A 19,971-nucleotide genomic window follows, 5' to 3' on the forward strand; every position below is an offset into this window, starting at 1 on the left:
GTAGCTCCCGTAGGCAAAACAGATGTTGTGTGTTACATTCCCTGTGCACATTAGACTGAAACTGCAAAGTATATTATCCCCAGACTTAAAGCACTACCTGAGTAAAATATTCACATGATAAGAGATTACCTGACATCTAACTATTTCCTGGTACAAGAGTCAAATCATGTAATCTTCACTTGGATCAGTGGCCAATCCCATTTTGCATTAATGTCCCAAAGGCACACAGAGGCAGAAGCCTTGCTCTGCTGGTAGTAAAAAGAAGCTGAGCCTCTCTCCTTCTCACAAAATATTGCTCATATTGACCTGGTTTGCTTCCAAAAAAACAAATAGGCAGTGAACTATTTCCCTGGAAATAACTGCATTTCTAAAAGTTTTCACTGGAATGTCAACAACTCCTAGCTGAACCACAGGCTGAGAAATCAGCCTGTGCTGCCATGATATTTCTGCCTGAATTATGAAAAACTGAGATTCCTTTAAAAAGCCATAGGCTCTTTATCATCTTGGGAGGGAAAAAAGCCAATACAGAGCTTTAACCACTGTCAGTTCTGCCCCATCACAGCAGGTCTGAGACCAGCATCTGCAAAAAGCTCTCAAACAAAGAGTGCACATTGCTCCTGCATTACTACCTGTTTCCCCAGCATCCCTGTGGAAGAACATATTGAAGCCAATAGCAAACATTCTCACTTCTGGGTCTAGAACCAGCTTGCTTATAACTTTTTCTTTGTTCTGCTCATTGTCAGGCTTACCCAGACTGGATTTTTTTTTTTTTTCCTTTGCCATTGTTAATGGATAACTCTGTCATGGTTGTTAAAAAGTCATACGTGGTATGAGTCATCAAGTGAAGGTAGCATTCATGGAGGAGCTGGAAATTCTTCCTTGTTCCTTTCTGCCCATCTTCTGAAAAGCCTAGTTTTGGTTAGCCAAATATTGGTGGTACTTCAGAGAAACAACTAGGTAGGCTGAGGCATAAGCTGTCCCAGGAACACAGGGGTTCATTGCTTTGCTTGCTGCTAGGGAAGAAGGCTGAGAGCTGCCAGGCAGTTAAGGCAGCAAGACAAACTGAGAAGGAGAGAGGAGCTGAGAAGGAGAAAGGAGCTGAAATTGAGTGTAATTGAGCCCATTTCAATTATAAATACTGCTTTAAAATGTAATTTATTGTTATGTCTCTTAAATACAGTGAATTTTATAGACCCACTCCTAGAGCCAGCACTGTGACAGTGTCCAAAGGATGATTTTTAATCAAGTGGAGGCTGTTCACACATGCAGGGAGCATATTTAACAGATGTAATGATGTCAAAATTATAAACTAAAATGTACTTTATATCTGCATCTAATAAAGAGATGCCTGTACAGGCTTCTGGACAACTCAGTTTAAAAGAAATTTAAAATTAATTTATGCCAGTACAGAGTTTTGCTATCCAATTACATAAAGTATTAAATATCACAATTCAAACATTTTTGTCATTTATCTCATACAGAGTTTTTTTCTAAGTTTAACCCTAACTCTTTTCACTTGATGGTAATTCTCCTGGGAGTAATTACTCAATTTCCACTGCAGTAATTTGGATAGCATAAGAGCATTTAAACTCAGCCTTACTCCCTCCACCATAATGATGATTTTGCCTACAAACATACTTTTCCCCCTTCGCATTATTTGAAATATGACACATAATCAATAACCTGAAACTGCATAAAACTTTCTCATATGATAATTCTATTGATTTTTAAAAGAAATAATTAAACTAACTGTTAAGATCAAGTTCATCAATACTACCTGACTCTTTTGTTCCTCCCTGCTGAGTAGGACAAATCAATCAGGGTTATGAAACAGCATAACCAGTTTTCTGGAGCTATTGCACCGTTCTGACAACATACTGAATAGCCAGTTTATACTCTGTTATTTTCTCCTTGCTCTCCCATCCATCTCCATTTTCTTTACTACCTCAGTTTGCTACTTCCTATATACTCTGTTCCTTCACAAAATAATGAATGCTATTTTAGGAAAGACATACTGTATTTTTCCCCATAGAGGTAGAATGCCAAATTGTGTTAAATGTCAAATTTCATTCCACTTCAATGACAAGCAAATTGGCACCTCTGCTCAGACTGTATTTGACAACAGGACTTGACTAATTCTCTGCAAGGCAAAGCAGTCCTCTGGTAGAAAAGCCAAAAAGCCTCTCAGGGCTCCTCTGGAAGCAAAGCAGCTTTCCCATAGGGATGGCTGGCTCTCATTTTCTCTCATACTCTGATGTCCTTAAGACCTGTGCCACATGAAATAGAATCTCTCCCCACGTGAACTTGAGTACACTTCAATTTCTCTTTCACTTCCTGTGATTTCACCAACGCCCTCATTGAGCAGCTGTCGACTTATGCCACCACTGAGAGCTGCTCCTGCACCCAAGTGGCTGGAGTGAGGAATCTCTTCTGTGGCAGAAGCAGTGTGGCAGGATGGGATCAGCAATAGGGGAGATACACAACAGGTATGTGCCATGCTGGCAGCCAGAGAACCAAGATCTTTAGGGTTTCTTGATGAAGGTCTTGTAAAATGTTCAAGGATTTGCTTGTTTGCAAGGGACACTACAGCATGTGTGTAGGTCACAGATTATTCATCTCTGCAACAAGTGAGAAAAAGCCTTCAAAAATTTAGGTTCACAGGATGCAGATTTAATACCTTCTGTGAAATGCACCTTTTACATGGAACAAAAGATTGAAACCAGCAGCAATTCTTGCTGAAAAAATGGCTGAAGACAACGGAATAATTACAGAATATGCATGGCCTAAATCAGACACAGTCAGCAGCTCTAGCAGATCCATTACTTTCCACCAAGCAGAGTCACAAACACTTCTTTACTAACAGAAACATTCATTTGCAGGATTGCTAAAATCTATCAGTGTTTACAAGTTGCAGGATTTTCCTGAGAGGAGTAGAAATTAACATGTGCCTACATTTGACAATGTTATTTCAAGTCCAAGACAGGTCACACACAATTTATAAGTCACCCTGAAAAATAATGCTGTTTTTGAAGGTCAATGTATCTATTCAACAGCATGCAACTTGATGGCCTGAGAAATTACTTTCTACAAATTGTTTTATTTTAAAAATAATTTGTATATATGTATTTTAAAGACTAATTTACAGTAAGTACCATTATTAACTCTGTTAGATGCATGGGCAGATGTGCAGATCAGCCCCACATATGTATCTCTCAGATTAATGTTATTTTAAGCTGCTTACATAGTTCCAAAATCCCCAAGATTTGGCCCAGTTGATGTGGCTCTAACAGGTGTAATTGGAACAAATGTATTATAGACCAGAACAACACCACAAGTATTCATCAGGTCTGCGCTCATAATTAGGAAGCCTCCCTTCTAACATTTTAGGCTGTCACTGCAAGACAGGAGTAAGGCACTGCCATCAGAGATTAGCAGATTCCCTTAAACAGGTGAAACCTGATAGACTAAACCCTGCAAAAGCATTTATTTTTGTCATGTTTAGAAAATAAAATTATGGCATGCCTTGGCTGCCTTTCAGGTGCCAAAATGCAAACCTCAGTGCATGCACCCAGCTCATGCGAAGTGCAATGAGAGATGCAAGACGCTGCCCAAAAAAAAAAAAAAAGGGGGGGGGGAAGTGCAGATTTTTCTAGAGATTACACAGCAACAGAGCCAGACTTCAAACTCCAGAGCCCTGACTACCTTCCCCACATGCTTCTGGCTACATTCACTGTGGGGAATTAGGCCAAACTGGGGAAGAGGCAGTGACATTGCTAAGAAAGTAAAATGGATTAGGAAGCAGTGACATAGTGCATCAAAAATAGACAATCTAGAAAGAGAAGAGAAAATTTAGAGTAACAGATGAAGAGCACTGAAAGCTACCATAGAAAGGAAGTAAGGTGATGTAACAGCAAGTGTAAATAACAGGACATGCTCTGGTGAGAGGCATTTTTCAGACATGTTAAACAGCTGATTGTCTAAATATTTCAGTAAATACACAGATGCTGTGCTTGCTTCTAGTAGGTGTATTTATGATGGCAGACAATGGCCTGGTGGTAGGCTGATGTTCAGGGTAGAAAAGTCTCTCTTTACTGGTCATCCAGCCTAACCTCAGTAACATTTGCAGCTGCTTCAAAAATATTATCAGAGGACTTGGAAAAACCCAAAAGTTAGCTCTTATCATGCCTTCAGAGTTCAAAAAAGAAGAATTACTTTTAATTCCAATTAATTCCATATAAAAGCCATGTAAAGATTTAACACTTGCCATAGGGCAGACTCTTCAAAACCACACTGCTGAAGTTGATGGCACTTACAGCACACAGCAAGCATAAGCCAGAAAGGTGCTGTGACTGTCCCAGAACTGGACACCTCACATCTGGGTAACAACCAACAGCTCACCAGTGGAGTCCAGCATAATCAACATGGCCCTGCTTCCTAGGGTAGAGAGGGGCTCAGAGCATGGACCTTTGGGACAAAGGAAGGGAATGTAGAAGACAGCAAGAATAGATATGTTTAGCCTTCTCAGCCCTATTTGTACTTTTGAAATTACCAAACACTCCAGTAAGCTGAAAGACAAGGCATTTTTCCCTGCTGCAGGCCTGTTTTGCATATGCCTGAACAAGGCCTAAACACATCCTTATCTTTAAAATACTAAAAGAATTCTCCATGGACTTCAGCTATAACCACCTCTCCACCAAACCCATCTTCCTGATTACCAGACTCCCTCCTTACATGGTTCTATAAAATTTAAGCTATCCCAAACTAGCATCTATAAAAGCCTCATTTTTAAAATCTGACTGTTGTGAACTGCTGCTAAAGGGGAAAAAAGGGGGCCTTGATCTCTGCTGTTGTACCTATGCATCTGGTGGCACTGACAAAATGCAGACCCTCCCAAGGGCCCCAGAACACATGGATCCACACAGCAGAGAGGTGAATCCATTCCCACATCATACAACAGTTCAATGTCAGCACAAATCAGAAGAAAACTGCGCACAGAAAAGGTTGCTTTGTTTTCCATCCCTCAGCACCCAAGCCCTTTGCCTTCCATTGCCCAGTCCCAGTCTTGGAAACAGCCATCAACTGTCCATGCCTCCCATCTCTTGACAATTACAGCCAGCTAAGGGACCTGCATCCCTGTGGGGCTGTGTCTCCCAAGGAGGATGAAAGAGGCAGAGAAGGGGCATCATGAGCTGCGGCCACAGATCTGCTCAATGTGGTAGATATCCTTGGGACAGTCAGCAGACAAGACAAGAGGTGCATCCTCTGTTATCACAACATCATCCTCAATGCGCACACCAATGCCACGAAACCTCTCCGGAGCACTCACATCATCCTCAGGGATATAGATGCCTGAAAGAAGAAAAGTAATTAAAACACACAACACTCTCCAGAACACCACCATTCCCTTGCTGCACCAGGAGAGCAGGGTTGGACTTTCGGCACAGTAACGTGTTTGATCCTGAGAATTTTTAATATGGCAAGTTACTCTCTTTCTTCTCACTCATGGGTGTTGGTGGGCAAAGAGGAAAGTGTCCCTCTTGCCTTTAGATATCAGCACATTAATAAAAACTTCCATAGTTACACCTGGCCTTTTCACACTTGCTCTCAATGTTACATTCACAATGATGACTTTAACAATGTTCTGAATAGAGAGAGAAGAGGCAAGCATCAAATTCAAGTTTCCAGCTGACAGCTCCAAATCTAGTGACAAGGAGAAAGAAAGATTCCTCACAGTATGCCTAATTTGCAAAGCTAAGTTGTGAATCCCTGTAATTGCAGACTGCAATGCTTGAGACATTACCAGTGACTGGTAGAAGCTCAGTGCAAGAACACAGAACAGCACAAGTGAATCGACCCTGATTTCTGCACTGCAGTTCACCTGTGCTGCACAACCTGAGCTCTACACTACTCTGCTTCCTGAGTTTACTCCCACTACGTGCTACCTTGGCTATGTTTAGGAAGGAAATAGGGCTTTCCAATACTGTCATGACTTTGGGAGAGAAATAACTTAAGGCTTTCCAATACTGCTATAGTTTCCAGCTTCACCAGAAAGGATGTGAATACTTTGGTCTGCAGGACCAGCTAATTATTGAAAGGCAATACTGTTACCCTCAGTGTTGCATGTTTTTGTCCACCATTGCCTGCTTTTACCTGGTTCAATGGTTATCACCATGCCTGGCTGGAACGGGAGCGATCGGGATATGTCTGGGGTATCGTGAACATCCATGCCCAAGTAATGGCCCACGTGATGAGGGCAGTACTTTCGTACAGCCTAGGAGAAGACAGAGCAAGTGTGACAGACTGTTAAACACACCCCAACTTGTTCCAATACAAAAGATAGTGAAAAGAGAGAATAGTTACATGCTTAACTAGCAGTCTTACTGCCATACCTGGGTCACCAGGGCCTGCCTTCCATTTACTAGAACTGGACAGGCCTTAAAACCCACCAGTACCTATTATGAGCACATTGCAGGTTGCTTTTCCCCTGCACTGAAAAGAACAGACCAAACCCATCACCATGTCAGCATGTCAGGCAAGATGTGAATTTGCAAATCGCTGAGCTTTGCTGCCCAACCCTTTCTATCCCTTAAACACCCAAGCCCTGCACGACTCCCACCAGCAGCCCTTCACAACCGACAGCAGTGGATACAGCTGCTCTGGGCTGTGAAAGTGTTCTCCTATGCACAGCAAACAAACGCTGTGCTGATTTCATTCAGTAGCTACAGCACGATTTAAATCCATCTTTTCACGGCACGGACACCGCCTCCCCCCGCACCATCCTAATCGCCCTCCCTCCAAAGCAGCAATCGAGAACTCCTCCCCGCTCCACGCTCCTCATTCCCCGGGGACTGAGCCGCGGGCGCTGCTCCCGCCCGGCTGTGCTTCCACCTGCCGGAAGAAGCCGGCACGACACGCTCCGTCCGCCGGCGCCAGCCGGGCCGCCGCGGCACCGGCACCGCACACAGCTCAATCCGGCAGGAACCTGTCCGGCTGCCAAAAGCCCTAGCGCGCCACCTGCTTCCGCCATCTTTGCACTACTGGCACCAGCGACCAGGCAGCTCTGCAGTGAGAGTGACTGGATAAACTTCTCTAACTGCAAAGCAATCCTATTTATCTGCAGGTTCAGCTCTAAGGCAGACCAGTTTCCCAGTCTTGTTCACCAGGTAGCTCTGTGAATCCCAGTACTAACACAAAATGGTGCAGAAGAGGCAGCAGTGCAATGACTGAGAATAGGCTGCACCTTTTGGTGGCACTGCAGATTTATGTGATGTCAAACAGACCACAAAAGCACAAATAACTGCCTGCAGTCAGCCCTGGACCCAGAATCCTGTGTTAATGCCCATGTGCCTGTAGTTCCCTTCAGAATGTGCTCTAAAGCTGTTTCTGCCCTGGCAAGTAGTGCAGAGCAATGGGAATGGACCTGTAGAGCAAAACAGCAATTGCCAAGGAACAAATATTCACACTTAGTTCATGTAAAACTGGGGAATCCTTCAGATCAAACTTTGAACCAAATGGTTAAAACGCATATTGGATTCAACCAAGCCCAACCAGAGAAATTCATTCCTGTGCTGAGACCAGCCCACAGCATGAATTAAAGCACCATGTAACAGCAATTAGAAGAGACATCCTGAAACAATATTTCTGACCCAAATTAAAGTCCTAAAACTACCCAAGGATTAAAAAACCCCAGGATTTATAGAAGTAAACTAGAGTAAACAGGGGTAAAGTAGTTTTAAAAAAATATTTGAAGTACCTTGAAGAAATGGCTGTCAGTGATGCTGCTCTCCAAGACACCCAAGTCTTTCAGTTTTTGTCCAATAAGGCTCAGCATGAGGCTGTAGATATTTTCCAGACTCATGCCAGGGGAGCAGAGGCTCAAGCAGGATTTCTGAATATCCAGGACAGCTTGATACAATTCTGCCTGGGGTTCGGTGAACCTGAAGACCATAGAGTAAAGGAATATCTCACAACTAAATCTCTGTTTCCAAGAGAAAAGAGGTTCTGTTCCCAGAACCTATTCTGGGGACAGGTTTAGTTCAAGGATGGAGCAGGGGAAAACCAGAAAGCAAAGCAACTGTTTCCTTGTATGAAAGGCCACACCAGCAAATTCACAACTGGCAGAGCTATGTACATATCAACTGAAACTCCTGTTTTCTTACACACAACTGGAGTCAGCCACAGCTGAATGTACAAAAGCCCTCTCTGCACTTTAAGCATGCTCTAATAGCTGAAAATAGCAATAATCACACATATGCATGCAGTAATTAATGAGGCAGTAGGGAATACAGCTGAACGATTACTTTATATAATTTGATTACTCTGAAGCACCACAGAATGGGACATGGTAAAACTATGATTAAACACACACTCAGTCCATCAATTACTTAAGAGCTTATCAAAATTCTTAAAAAAACCCAACTTATTGCAGCATACCTTCCATTGACAGGCCAGGTACGTGTGATGTCACTCACATAGCTGGAAAATTCACATCCACCATCCAGCAAGACCAGTTCACCATCCTGGAGAATAACAGGAAAGAATGCTCTGTGGGTCAGTTCAGCTATTAATGGATTTTTCTGTCTGAAATCAGGAAAGGAGGTTATGCTTCTCTTTTCACAATGCAGCTGCAGAAATGTGAATTCCTTTTGCAGAGTAATACCCCAGGCACTACTGTTTATAAATAGGCTATTCCAGGTTCTCTGCAAGGTAGTCTCTGCTATGCTTATTTATTGTTTGAATTTTTAAGATGAAGAAAAAGGTATTTTCCATTAACTATTCTGCTCTCTGAAACATGAGTCCTATTTACACCAGGATCTCTTACTCCAGCAAATTATGCCTGTGACTCCTTTTACTAGCAGTTCTCAGCTATAAGTGACTGTGACAGAGAGGATTTGCAATAACAGCATGGCATTTCTGAGCTCCCCATAGGATCACCAACAGCTACAAATTTACCTTTGTCATAGTCTAGGAGGACCAGCATAATCACTCTGTATCACAAAATCAGACAGTGTATCACGGTGTCTGTAAACACACCGGTGAATAGCTTGTGCAACCTTGGCCTTTCTCTTCCAGGACTTTCTTGACTTTTTAAACTTATCTTTCTGGATCTATCTGGTGAAGAAAAAAAACTTTTTGGAGATGTGAATCTCCAATTCACTTCAGCAAAACTGTTCCATATCAATGACTACACATTCCCAAGAAGTCACACAGAAAAAAGACCAAGTGCCAGGAGAGAGCCACTGCCCTACTTTCCCTCCTTAAAGGGGCTAACAACAAATAGAGCAAAAAGTTTGAATTACATTCTCTACAGATTTACCCTACATGTAGAGATTCATTCCACAGAACCATGACTGTGCCAGCAGTCACAATGTAGAACAACAAGGCATAATTGCAGCATGGTAAGGGAAAGAATAAAGAAGCAGAATTTCACTGCTGATGCTAATTTCAGTGCTAGTTGCTATCATTGTGAACAGTTAAGTGACACAAAGAGACCCACAGCAGATAAACCAGCAGTGAGTAGATCTCACTATCCCACTGAATAGACAGGGCATGAACTATCCATTTAAACTGTACTTTTAAACTTTTTCAGAATAGCTGGCTGAATTAAGGCAAATCTGAAAATACAGCACCTGCCATCTTCCAAGCAATTAAACAAGCCAGGTAAAAATTTATTGACTAAGAGAATTCAGCCTGTGATTTGACTGTCCAGTAAATGCCTTATGCTGTGCTTGTCCTCTTTCTTTAAAGCAGAGCCCTCTAAGTAAAAGACTGAATGAAACACTTCCAAATTAGACACTTCGTTAGCCTATTTGGAAACCAGATCTGTAGGAAGCAGCACACAAAGGAAGATCAAGCTTATGGTTTAACCTCCTACTTAATAGTTTTGGGAAAAAACAAGTGACAGTCATTTAACTGAACAACTTCAACAGAAGCAACTGGAGTTACAGCAGCGCGCCTGACCTTGGATGACAGAACAACAAAGGAGGCTTCTTCCTGCCAAAAGCAGCCTGTCATATCTTTTGTACATTTGTCTCTGCAGATCATTTCAAGGTCTGCTAGCATGCCAGCTTCAAGAAAAGACAATGCTAGTGGGAAAGTTTCATCCTGCATTAAGACAGAGGAAAAATATGCTCCTCTGAAAAGTAAACAGTGAGCAGAGCAGTGAGGGAACACTGCCCCTGAAAATACTTATCTGAATCTAAAGACCGATTGCTAGGAAAGCTGGAGAAGGGTTCAATTCAATGAGAATCTTCAAAATAAGACAAAACACGTTACTCTTCCACCTCTTGACATTTAATGCTGATTTCTTCCCCACTTGTTCCCCTTCCCTGCTTTGCTGGGCTACATGGAACCAAAATGCTTTTCAGCTTCACCAGAGCAGGAATGCACTTTGCCCTTATATTGCAAAGCAAGGCCAAGGAATGCAAGTGACAGCATAAGATTCCCCCCTGTGCCTTTGCTCTGCCTGCGACAGTGGCTCCCCTTTTCTGTGAGGCCCCCAGCACTGCAAGCTGCTGTGAGAGCAGACATTCACTAAATTATCTGTAACTTTGTTTCCAAATCTTTGCACTGTTCAGAAAATACTGCAGCAAGAACTGTGAGGAAAGAAAGACAAGTGAAATCGGCCACTGACAGTAAAATTAACCAGAGCAGGATTCTTTTCCCTTGCTCACTTAAAAAATATGTATTTAAATGCTTTGATCTGTTCAGTCAAAACAAGCAGCAGCTAGGGAACATATATTTGTGTCACAGCACTGCATTTCAAGTTACTGGACAGAACAAGAGTTACCTTGATGAGCTGATTATTCTTCACATAGTGCAAAGTGTTTGATCTGTTGCCACCAGCAACAACAGGGGGGTATGCCAAGATGTCAGCACCACGAGCCCGGCACTCAAATTCAAACTGGGGTAACAATACAGAGAAGAGGAAACCATTAGTGTTGATTCAGGTGATTAGCTGCTCTAGAACCATAATAATTCTTGTTCTACAACTGTTTTCTTAATTTGTACAATACAAAATGAAACTGGAAAGTGAGTTGACTAAATGAAGGCAGTCTTAAATATTTTTCAAGGACTCTGCAAAGAAGAAAAAAAAAAACAAAACAGAACCATCCACTTTTTCAAGAGTTTTTCAAGCCTTTACCAGGTCTCCAAGAAGCTCTTTCTGGTACAAGCTGTTCAACACTGTCTCAAACATTCACTATATGTCTATATATCCAGGTGAGGATTTGTTCTTATATAAAGCAACACTCTTATTTGCCATATGACTTTGTGAATTTTCAAAGATCCTATATGTCAGCAGGTAACAGTCATGGTTTGTTTCTGTCTTTTAAAATTAAAAAGTACTAGCATATTTACAGCAGTATCTATTTTTCATGACTGTTCAGCTAAGAAAGTTTGAAAGCATGCACCACCTTGATGTCTGAGGGGATAGAAGAAAAAAGCACCACAAGTCTCAATATCTTTACCTTTATTGAATGAAGAAGCTGATGAAAGCACAGAAATGAATAAATTTACATCTATAAAGACCCTCAACACATTAATAGCATGTCTTTTCTATGGTTACCAAGATCCCATGGGACAGAACTCTCCAGGATGCCTACATGGAGCAAAGGTTTTATGATCCTGGTCTAGATTGAAAAATACACTTTACTGATCTGTAAACTACACTTTAATTACAGTAGCTTTTTCAACTCAGTACTGCCAGTGCCATGTCAGCACAGGCTCATCCATGTTGTAACAGAGGGTCAAATCCTGCTGATGTTTCCTGAAAAGGCATCTCACTGCAATTCCTTACAAAGTTCCTTACCAAATGTGCAGGCCAATTAGTCCTTATTTTGTAACTGAGAGGCACCTAAACTGCTTCAACATGGCTGTGAGAATGTGATGTAGTAAAAGGCTAGAGGCAAGAGAAGCAGGCTTTATAAACAGGCATTGTAATTGCTTAAATTTGTATAACACACCTGTATCATAGAATAAGGCAATAACTTTACCTCCAATTGTTTAGCAGGTTTTGCATTTTAATATAGTACAAAAAGATATCAACTGAGAGAAACTTAGACAAATTCCTTAAATAAGGGTATAGGAAGTACAGCTGAAGAATTCCTCACACTGACTCTTCTGCATGTCCAAAGAATCACAGGAGTTGGGTGAATAAATGTGCTACAGTGGGAGACTGATAAAGACATCTGACATTTCTGGTTTCCTGGAAGGAAAACCAACATCTGGCCCTTCTGTCTTACTTCCAGCTACAAAGTACTCACCTTTGCATACAGAAAAGCTTCATCCACAGGGGATTTACTGGCAAACATTGTCTCTGTGAAAGCCTGTGAAAAAGAATGGACTTTGAGTTAAGGAAGAGCCTGCACTGGGTTTTTTTCACTTGTCTCTTGAGGAAAGCCCAAAATCAGCTAGCCCAGAACCAGAGGGTTTCACCAACTACTTTGGTGAAAGCGCTGTCAAGACTAGAACCAGTTAGATAGGTACCCTATGAAAATGTATTTAGGGGATGACTGACTTCAGTGTTTTGGGGAAAAAAAAAAAAAAAAAAATATATATATATATAGATGATTGAGGTTGATCCCACAGTTTGGCATTTTTGAAGTTGTCTCACCTATGGATTCCCTCAGGTATAACAGGATTGCATTATGCAGCTTTTCCTTCAGAGAAGGACAACCTGTGCCTCTTTTTCACTTGGCTATCTATTTTAATAATACTTACAAAAATGTAACTGCATTTGAGGTATCTGTCAGATTTGTTTAAAAGTGGCCAATGAGTATTTGAGGGTGAAGGGGGAATGAAGACACATACAAAGGAAATATCTTCATAAAAATCCTGTTTTCTTAAAATAAACAGAATAGATGGGAAAGAAAATTATTTTGGAAAGCAGAGAGGAATCTGGGAAGACGGTGAAAAGGCTAGCCTTTGTTTTTAAACAAAGTCTAACAGCTGCTGGCTTTTCTTCACTGGAGTTGTGCTAATTGAGAGAATCTGGTAGTCCAAGCAGTCTTCCCATTTCTCCTTGTCCTGTGGAGGGAGCCAAGCCCAGCCAGTGGCTGAGATCGAGCAGTTCAGTAACAGATTAGACCAAAGCTCTCCTTCCAACTCGTGCCACCTCATCAAGGGAATGCACTGGATCATTAGGAGAGCACACAACCCCCTTACCTCTGCTGTCACCCGGCCAGCGATCTTCATCCTCTCAATCTCCACAGGGGATTTGATCAGACGAAGGTTTTGCACGAGGTGTCGAACGCCCTGGATGCGGTTTTTGCTCCGAGCTTTGACCTCAGCCAGGGGCTGCATGTAGTCAGAGTGCAGCTCTGCATGCACGGGTTTTCTCAAGTCGTACCAAACCATGTTTGACTCACCTGGAATACAAAACGAAAGTTGTCACAGACTAAAATAAATGCAGAAATGCCCTCCCCATACTAAACGAACTTATTCCCCCTAAATGAGATCTGTTGCTGTATTTGAGCAAAATAATTTTCTCTGAATCTACATTGACTGACTATACAGACACTTTCACTGTCACAGAATACCAGCAATCTCTTCTCAATTTGGAAGATTACCAATTCATAGCGTATAGATTTGACAAATCCTCACTTCTAGGCAAATAATGGGGTTTATAAACAACCATCACTGAATATATACATCTGGCTCAGATCCATTCAGAGTTTATGTGTCAAAGTTGCACTTGTGTAAGCTAAGCAGCCATCACATCACAGTGCACTTTCTGAATCTTCTCCCATTCGGCCTCTCCACACTCAGGGAAAGCAATTTACCTTTTTAGCATGGAATAAAGAACATTAACAACAATGCCTCAGGACACTTGGGGGGGAAAAAACTGTTTATTTCAGCCATTCAGAGAAGATGAGCTTACTGAGAACAAACACATTTACTCACAGTGGAAATTTATTCAGAACATCAGTTAACACCAACATTCTCCTAATGGGAACATTTTAAATGCAAATTAGTAAAAAAGCCATGGTGAATCAGTGCCGATGTCCATCCAGGCCCTCCTTCTTTGGTAACAGTAACCATTAGCAGGTGCTTACCAAAAGTATCTAAGAAACTGAGCATTCATTAAAGAGTATGGCCTTTAGCTGATTTACTGCTTTTCATGGACCTCTCCCCCAAAGAATTGCCAACTTCTCACTCTATTTTAATTTTGATATTCCAAACTTCCATGAATCATCTACAGTTTAAGAGGTGCCAACCCTGCCATGCACCAATTAATTTCCCTTCGTTTTTAAATTAAGATAACCAGCAATTAATCAGTCATAGTCATCATCTGTACTTTTCCCAGCTATACACATCTCACACCTTGCCTGGTTCTCTCTTTTTCAAGCTGAGAAGGTTTGTTCAGCATGTATCTCATACACATTTCATGCTTTCTTTGATCACCCTTTTCCCTGTGACTTATCCATTTCCAAGACTTCCTTTTTTGAAATTAAGTAACTGATTCCAAGATAATTAATACTTAATTAATACTCAAGAACTCTCTCCCTCTAGTTGTGTGACTCCTCCAAAGTCACACTTGTCCTTATTACAGTCATGAGCCTTCTTAATTTTATAATGCATTTAAGTTCCACCTGGATTATAAGTATTGAGGCTACATGGTTATGTGAGAGGCAGAAGAATATTTTTAAAGAACAACAATGTTTGTATTTCAGGGACAAGTCATAATCTAGCTAAATGTGAGTGGAATAACAAACTCCCTGTGTGGATCGTTTTCCAAGTCTACTATGAATAAAAAACCTTCAAGTTTCCTATACATCATCTGGTTCTGCCTCTGCCAGCAAACAGATATGACTAAAACAGCAACATGGTCTTATCCTGTTCCTTAATATTTCACAGATATGCAGATTGGCATTCACATGGATACACAAGAAAGTCAGAAATTTTCAAAATTACATATTCATTGGTGGCCCTCAAAGAGATAACATGAGCTTCCAACTGTCTTTGCCACAGCCATACTCCCTGCCCCTCCCCGAGTTCATTTTAGTCTCAAAGTGATGCCACAGACCACCTCCCAAACCTGCGCCATTCAGACTCTGCAGACCACATCCTCATCTCATCCCCCCTCTGTTTCTTCTCACCTTTAAGCTTGGCCACCAAGTGCCTGAACTCCTCCATGGTGTAAGCTTCATCTACTCCTGTGAGAGCAATTGCCCCATCTGGGCCTGATCTGGGCCCATCCCACAGCTCTCGATTTGGATCTCTCCGGGGCACAAAAAGGATGGATTTGTGAGACGGCAGCGCTTTGCCAGGAATGCTCTGCAGCACCAGGATGCTGTCAGGCTCCTGAAACCCACAGAGGTACAGGAAATTAGTGTCCTGGTGGAAAACATAGGGGATGTCATTGCTCATGTAGTATGTGGGGTTGGACAGCAGAATCACTGTGTGGTCCAAACCATCCCAGCCTTGGGCTTCCTTCTGGATCAACACCATCAGCTTGTGTCGGCGAAGAGCATATTCCACCTGAGACAATCCTGGGGTTACCTCTCCTGCAAATACAAAACAAATCAGATGGAGAAATTCAAGGCACAAAGGGTATTTTACTAGCCACATGCCTAACTCCTGCCTACTCCCTGATGCCTTAAATGTGCATGGATTCTTTGTAATTCCTCACAAGCCTTTCCCTTGCTCCTCTTCAGCTTCCATCTCTACAGCACATCCTCATTCAGGCTGCTTCTCCATCATGCAAAGACAAACATTGGTTTTAACCAACTGGATGCTGTGTTACATATTTCTGTGCAAAGGTAGTCATCACAAAACCTGGTAGATTTAGACAAACTTCCAAATGTTTGCAGAGAATGTGTTTAAAAAAAAAAAAAAAAAGGGAAGGGGCAAGGCAAACTGCACTTTGACCACTAAAAACTGATGGGTTTTACAGCATGGACATTGAACAGAAGTTTACCTCTTGAGGTTGAGCATTAATTTCCTCAGATAAAACTAGAATGTTTGTTCAAATGCACACTAAGTCAACTCATAAAGTGACTATTTCTAAACCACAAGGAGCAGATTGAGTGTCAGAGATTTTGGGAGATCAGGCAGAAGCACAGAGGTTGCAGAGTCTATGCAGTCACAAGATTCCAGGCAGAAACAAACTACGGACTGCAGCTGCCATCAGACTCCTGTTAAGGGCAGGGCTTTTCCCCAGGGCATATGTAGCTTTTCTCGATATTTAACAATTCAGATTTTTCTAAAGTTAAATACTGTATTTCTAATAACACTAAGCAAATGGTCTCTCAGATGAAGGTACTCTTTCAACTGATCCAGTCCCAAAAGACATGAAGTACAGCAATCAAGATACTCACCAAAAGAGGACAGAAGTTCAAAGGACAACCAGCAACAGCTGAAGTATGTATTTTTAAAATTGTGAGACTCCCTAATTATGATCTAAATTAATATAAGAGCCTTAATCAGTACTTTGGCTAATACTCTGCTTTAACAAAGATTGAATTTTGATACTGTTTGTTAACTTTCCACTTTCATAATCGTGATAAATCTATAACAAAAATTGACATTTGACTTGTACTGCAAGTAATTCTTGCATGAGTGCAGTGGGAGGGGGAAGTTTGCATTAATTTTTGCATGTTTTTGATTATATCCTCAATACCTATTAAATGCAAAAGTCTTTAAAAATAACCAAACCCAAAACACTCACGACATTTATTTAACTCTGCAATTGTAGAAATGACAGAGAACACAGAAACTGTTTTAATGCAATCTGGCCTCACAATTCTGCAATGTTATACTGCAAATTCCCTATGTTCCACTCCATTCCAGTCAGCTTTTTAATTGCCACAGTCCAGTGAATTTCAGAAGCTGCATGGGGATCCCAGCTGTCTTCCAACTGTGAAGCCTGGAAATTCTCTTAGCATTAAAGGTATTTGTTTTTTTAAACAATAATTACAATAAAACAATGTCATATTATTTTAAGGCAACCACCTCTACTTTATTAAATAGAAAAATAATTTGGATAGCTAGAATTCACTTCCAGTGCTTCAGCTGCATTTTAAGGAGTCAGCCTTGTTTATTGTGAGCTATCAATGACTGGCCTAAGCAACCTGATCTAATACTGAAGTTAGCTCAGCTTTGAGCACAGGGGGAACCTGTTAGCTGTGAGAGGCTCCTTCTGACTGAATTATTCAACAATTAAATACAGAAATGTGTGTGTGTATATATATATATATATACATGAAGAGAGATATCAATATCTATAGATATAAAAATATATATATACACACACGTTTATCTGTTCCCCCTTTCTACCCAACCATGGAAGAACACAGAATGTTTTCCTGGACATATTCTTGAATACATTTTTGTTGCAATTTTTTATTTGTCTTTTAGATTTAAGTGTGGTTCTCTTATGTCTACATGCTCATTTTTATGAATGTCTAAAAAATGCACAACCTCTATCACTTCTTTCAAATGCACAAGCTTCTATCACTACTGTCTAACTTCATAGTCACAAGTTCCTTTTTCTCCTTTCCCTCATATTGAATACTTCTGAACAGGGCACATTCTTTAGACAAGTGGTATCCATCTATCAATGTCTCTCCCCATTCACCTTTGCTAACTGCACCTTTGTTTTGTGACTCACAAGACATGGGATATGAACCATTCTGACAGTTCAGCTTGCACAAAAGACTCTCTCTTAATAAAAAACATATTTATTTGCAGGACAACAACCTCAAAATGCCACTGCCACAAAAGGTCTGCAGCACCCAAGTAAACAACCCCGAGTATGTAATAAGAAAAAAGAAAGAAACTATGAAAGCCATGACATGTGAAGCCTATTTTTGGAATCAGTATCATCTCAGACAAGGAAATTAGCTACTAAATGTAATTACTGGCTAATGAAGGTAGTGATAAACTGCTGAAATCACAGACAACTTTATGATGCAGCAAATCGATACATTCAGAAAAACAGAAACAAGAAAATATCAATGACTGGCTCATGCAGGGCCCAAACCTCACCTGGTTTGAGCAGATGTGGGTGTGTGAAGGGGCTGGGCTGGCCCAAATACCGGTTTGGAATCTTCCTCTGCTGGGCAGGCTGGATGGAAAATCTTCGGAGAGCACATGACTTGCAAACTAGAGGAAAAGATATGCACCATGTCAAGGTAAAAAAAACCAACAAACTTTCCAGTTAGGAAACTGCAGAACTGTGGTCTACTCATCAGACACTTTGCAGCATTCCTTCACTGAGTGATTTAAATATCCCTCCTTAACTTCTCTGTTTGCTGTGCATCACAATGGTTTATGAAACATGTGCACACAACTCAACTAACAATCAAATATTTATGGAACAGATAGAAAGAAATAACCATATGCTAAACCTGAAAATGCAGCAACAAAACCTAGGAAGCTCTGCTGGTTTGCACATCCCAAATCATACAACTGGTTGGTGTTCATGAGGCACTCAACACTCTCCCTCCCTTGCTTCCCTCAAACACCCAAAACTCCAAGCAACACACCAGTATGTTATCTCTTCTTGACTATGTCTTCAAAAATTTTCTCTCATCTGGAACAGCTGTACCATTTTCAAGGCCCTTCCAATTATTTTACTAATAATGCTGCAAAGAAACCATCAAATAACACAGGTTTATACAGGAATGTGATTTTTTTTTTCCTGTCTGGAGGATACCCGAGTCCCTGCTTATTTATTGACCTTACATGCAGCAGCATTAGCCAAAAGGAACAGTCATGTATCCCACTTCCAAACACACACACAGACAAGCCAGGTGAGTTTTAAAGACAACTACATGTATGCATCTGTGAGGTGGGATGGCAACGATAAGACAAAATCTCAAATTATAAATGAATTGTCAGCAACTTTAGAATTCTCAATCACAGCCTTTTGCAACTGAAGAAGTTATTGTGCCTGAATACAAATCATCCAGACCAGCAGGAAGGAGAGGGTAGTCAGAAGGTAAACATACATTTTATGTTTTGGAAAGTGGTTGCTCTTTATGTTACTTACCCTGTGCCTACTAAAAAACCCAATTTGTGCTGCCATTCTTAGAACAAATACTATTGACTCTTTACCAGCATAAGCAAGGATAACACAAGCAAAACATCTGCCTTTCAGGTACCTGAGACTTACAGCTGAACATACAGACCGTATATTTATGTGGGAGCCAGTATGATTAGCCTCCAATTGAAGATTATTTATGCTTGACAATTAATAGTCATAACATGAAGCGTTCACTATGGGATGCTCGTCTGGATACCCGGGCGGTGAAATGATACTGAAGTCTTTCGTGCACTCTAGTTTAGAATTAGTGTTCCTACTGTTCTTCTGCACATACACAGCAGGCAAACAGGGCAGCTCGCAACGAGACGACACAGCGAGCATTAAATAAAGCAACACCTTGAAAGCAGCGAGGAGCTTTCTACCGCTGCTTTATCATTCAAAGTACTGCCTCCCTTCCCTAAGATTCAGCCCTGACAGGGGCTGCCACTGCGCCGCCGGGGAGAGCCGCTTCCCCGGGACCCGAGCAGCGGGAGCGGGGCTGTAAGCGGTGCGGCAGCGGAGCGCGGGCGGTGCCCGGGTGTGGGGGAGGAGGGATGTCTGACCTGCGGCGCCGCGCCAGCCCCGGGCCGCCAGGACAAGCGCCTGCTGCGGGAGGCGCGACATGGCCGCGCCGCACGGCGCATGCGGGGCCGCCCTGCGCCGCGGCGCCGCGCGCTGACACCATCACCGCGCGCGGCCCGCCGCCAATCAGCGGCTCAGGAGCCCCCGGGGCCGCCGGGCGCGCGCAGAGGGGGGTGAGCCCGCGCCACGGCGGGAACAGTGGCGGGAGCAGCGGGGCGGAGCGCAGCTGCCAGGCCGCGGCTGCCGCTTCTAGAACGTTTCCCTCGCCATGACTGGCGTGGGCAGAGTCGGGGCTTCGCAATGGGATGGGCGGGGCGGACTAGAAAGTTCCACAGAGCCGCGCCGAGTTTGTGGGCGCGCCA

General features: G+C 42.1%; 1 protein-coding gene across 1 annotated transcript; it reads right to left on the reverse strand.

Moving 5' to 3' along the window:
- Window positions 1-1,938: 1,938 nt before the first annotated feature.
- XPNPEP3 (X-prolyl aminopeptidase 3) lies at window positions 1,939-19,731 on the reverse strand. Its single transcript, XM_079304676.1, has 10 exons — window positions 19,591-19,731; window positions 17,989-18,105; window positions 15,099-15,506; window positions 13,165-13,367; window positions 12,264-12,326; window positions 10,790-10,903; window positions 8,434-8,519; window positions 7,754-7,937; window positions 6,151-6,271; window positions 1,939-5,349 (listed from the first exon to the last, which is right to left on the reverse strand). Exons 1-10 carry the CDS (start codon window positions 19,649-19,651, stop codon window positions 5,183-5,185), a joined length of 1,524 nt encoding a protein of 507 aa, XP_079160802.1. The 5' UTR covers window positions 19,652-19,731; the 3' UTR covers window positions 1,939-5,182.
- Between the last annotated feature and the right edge of the window lie 240 nt (window positions 19,732-19,971).

The sequence above is a fragment of the Erithacus rubecula genome (genome assembly GCF_903797595.1).
Source record: "Erithacus rubecula genome assembly, chromosome: 4".
Classification (NCBI taxonomy): Eukaryota; Metazoa; Chordata; class Aves; order Passeriformes; family Muscicapidae; genus Erithacus; species Erithacus rubecula.

Coding starts and splice junctions, on each gene's coding strand:
- XPNPEP3 (XM_079304676.1), bottom strand. CDS start 19,651: ATGTCGCGCCTCCCGCAGCAGGCGCTTGTCCTGGCGGCCCGGGGCTGG. Junction 10,904..12,263: donor AAGCTTTTCTGTATGCAAAG/GTGAGTACTTTG, acceptor TTGTTACCCCAG/TTTGAATTTGAGTGCCGGGC. Junction 8,520..10,789: donor AGAATAATCAGCTCATCAAG/GTAACTCTTGTT, acceptor GTTATTCTCCAG/GATGGTGAACTGGTCTTGCT.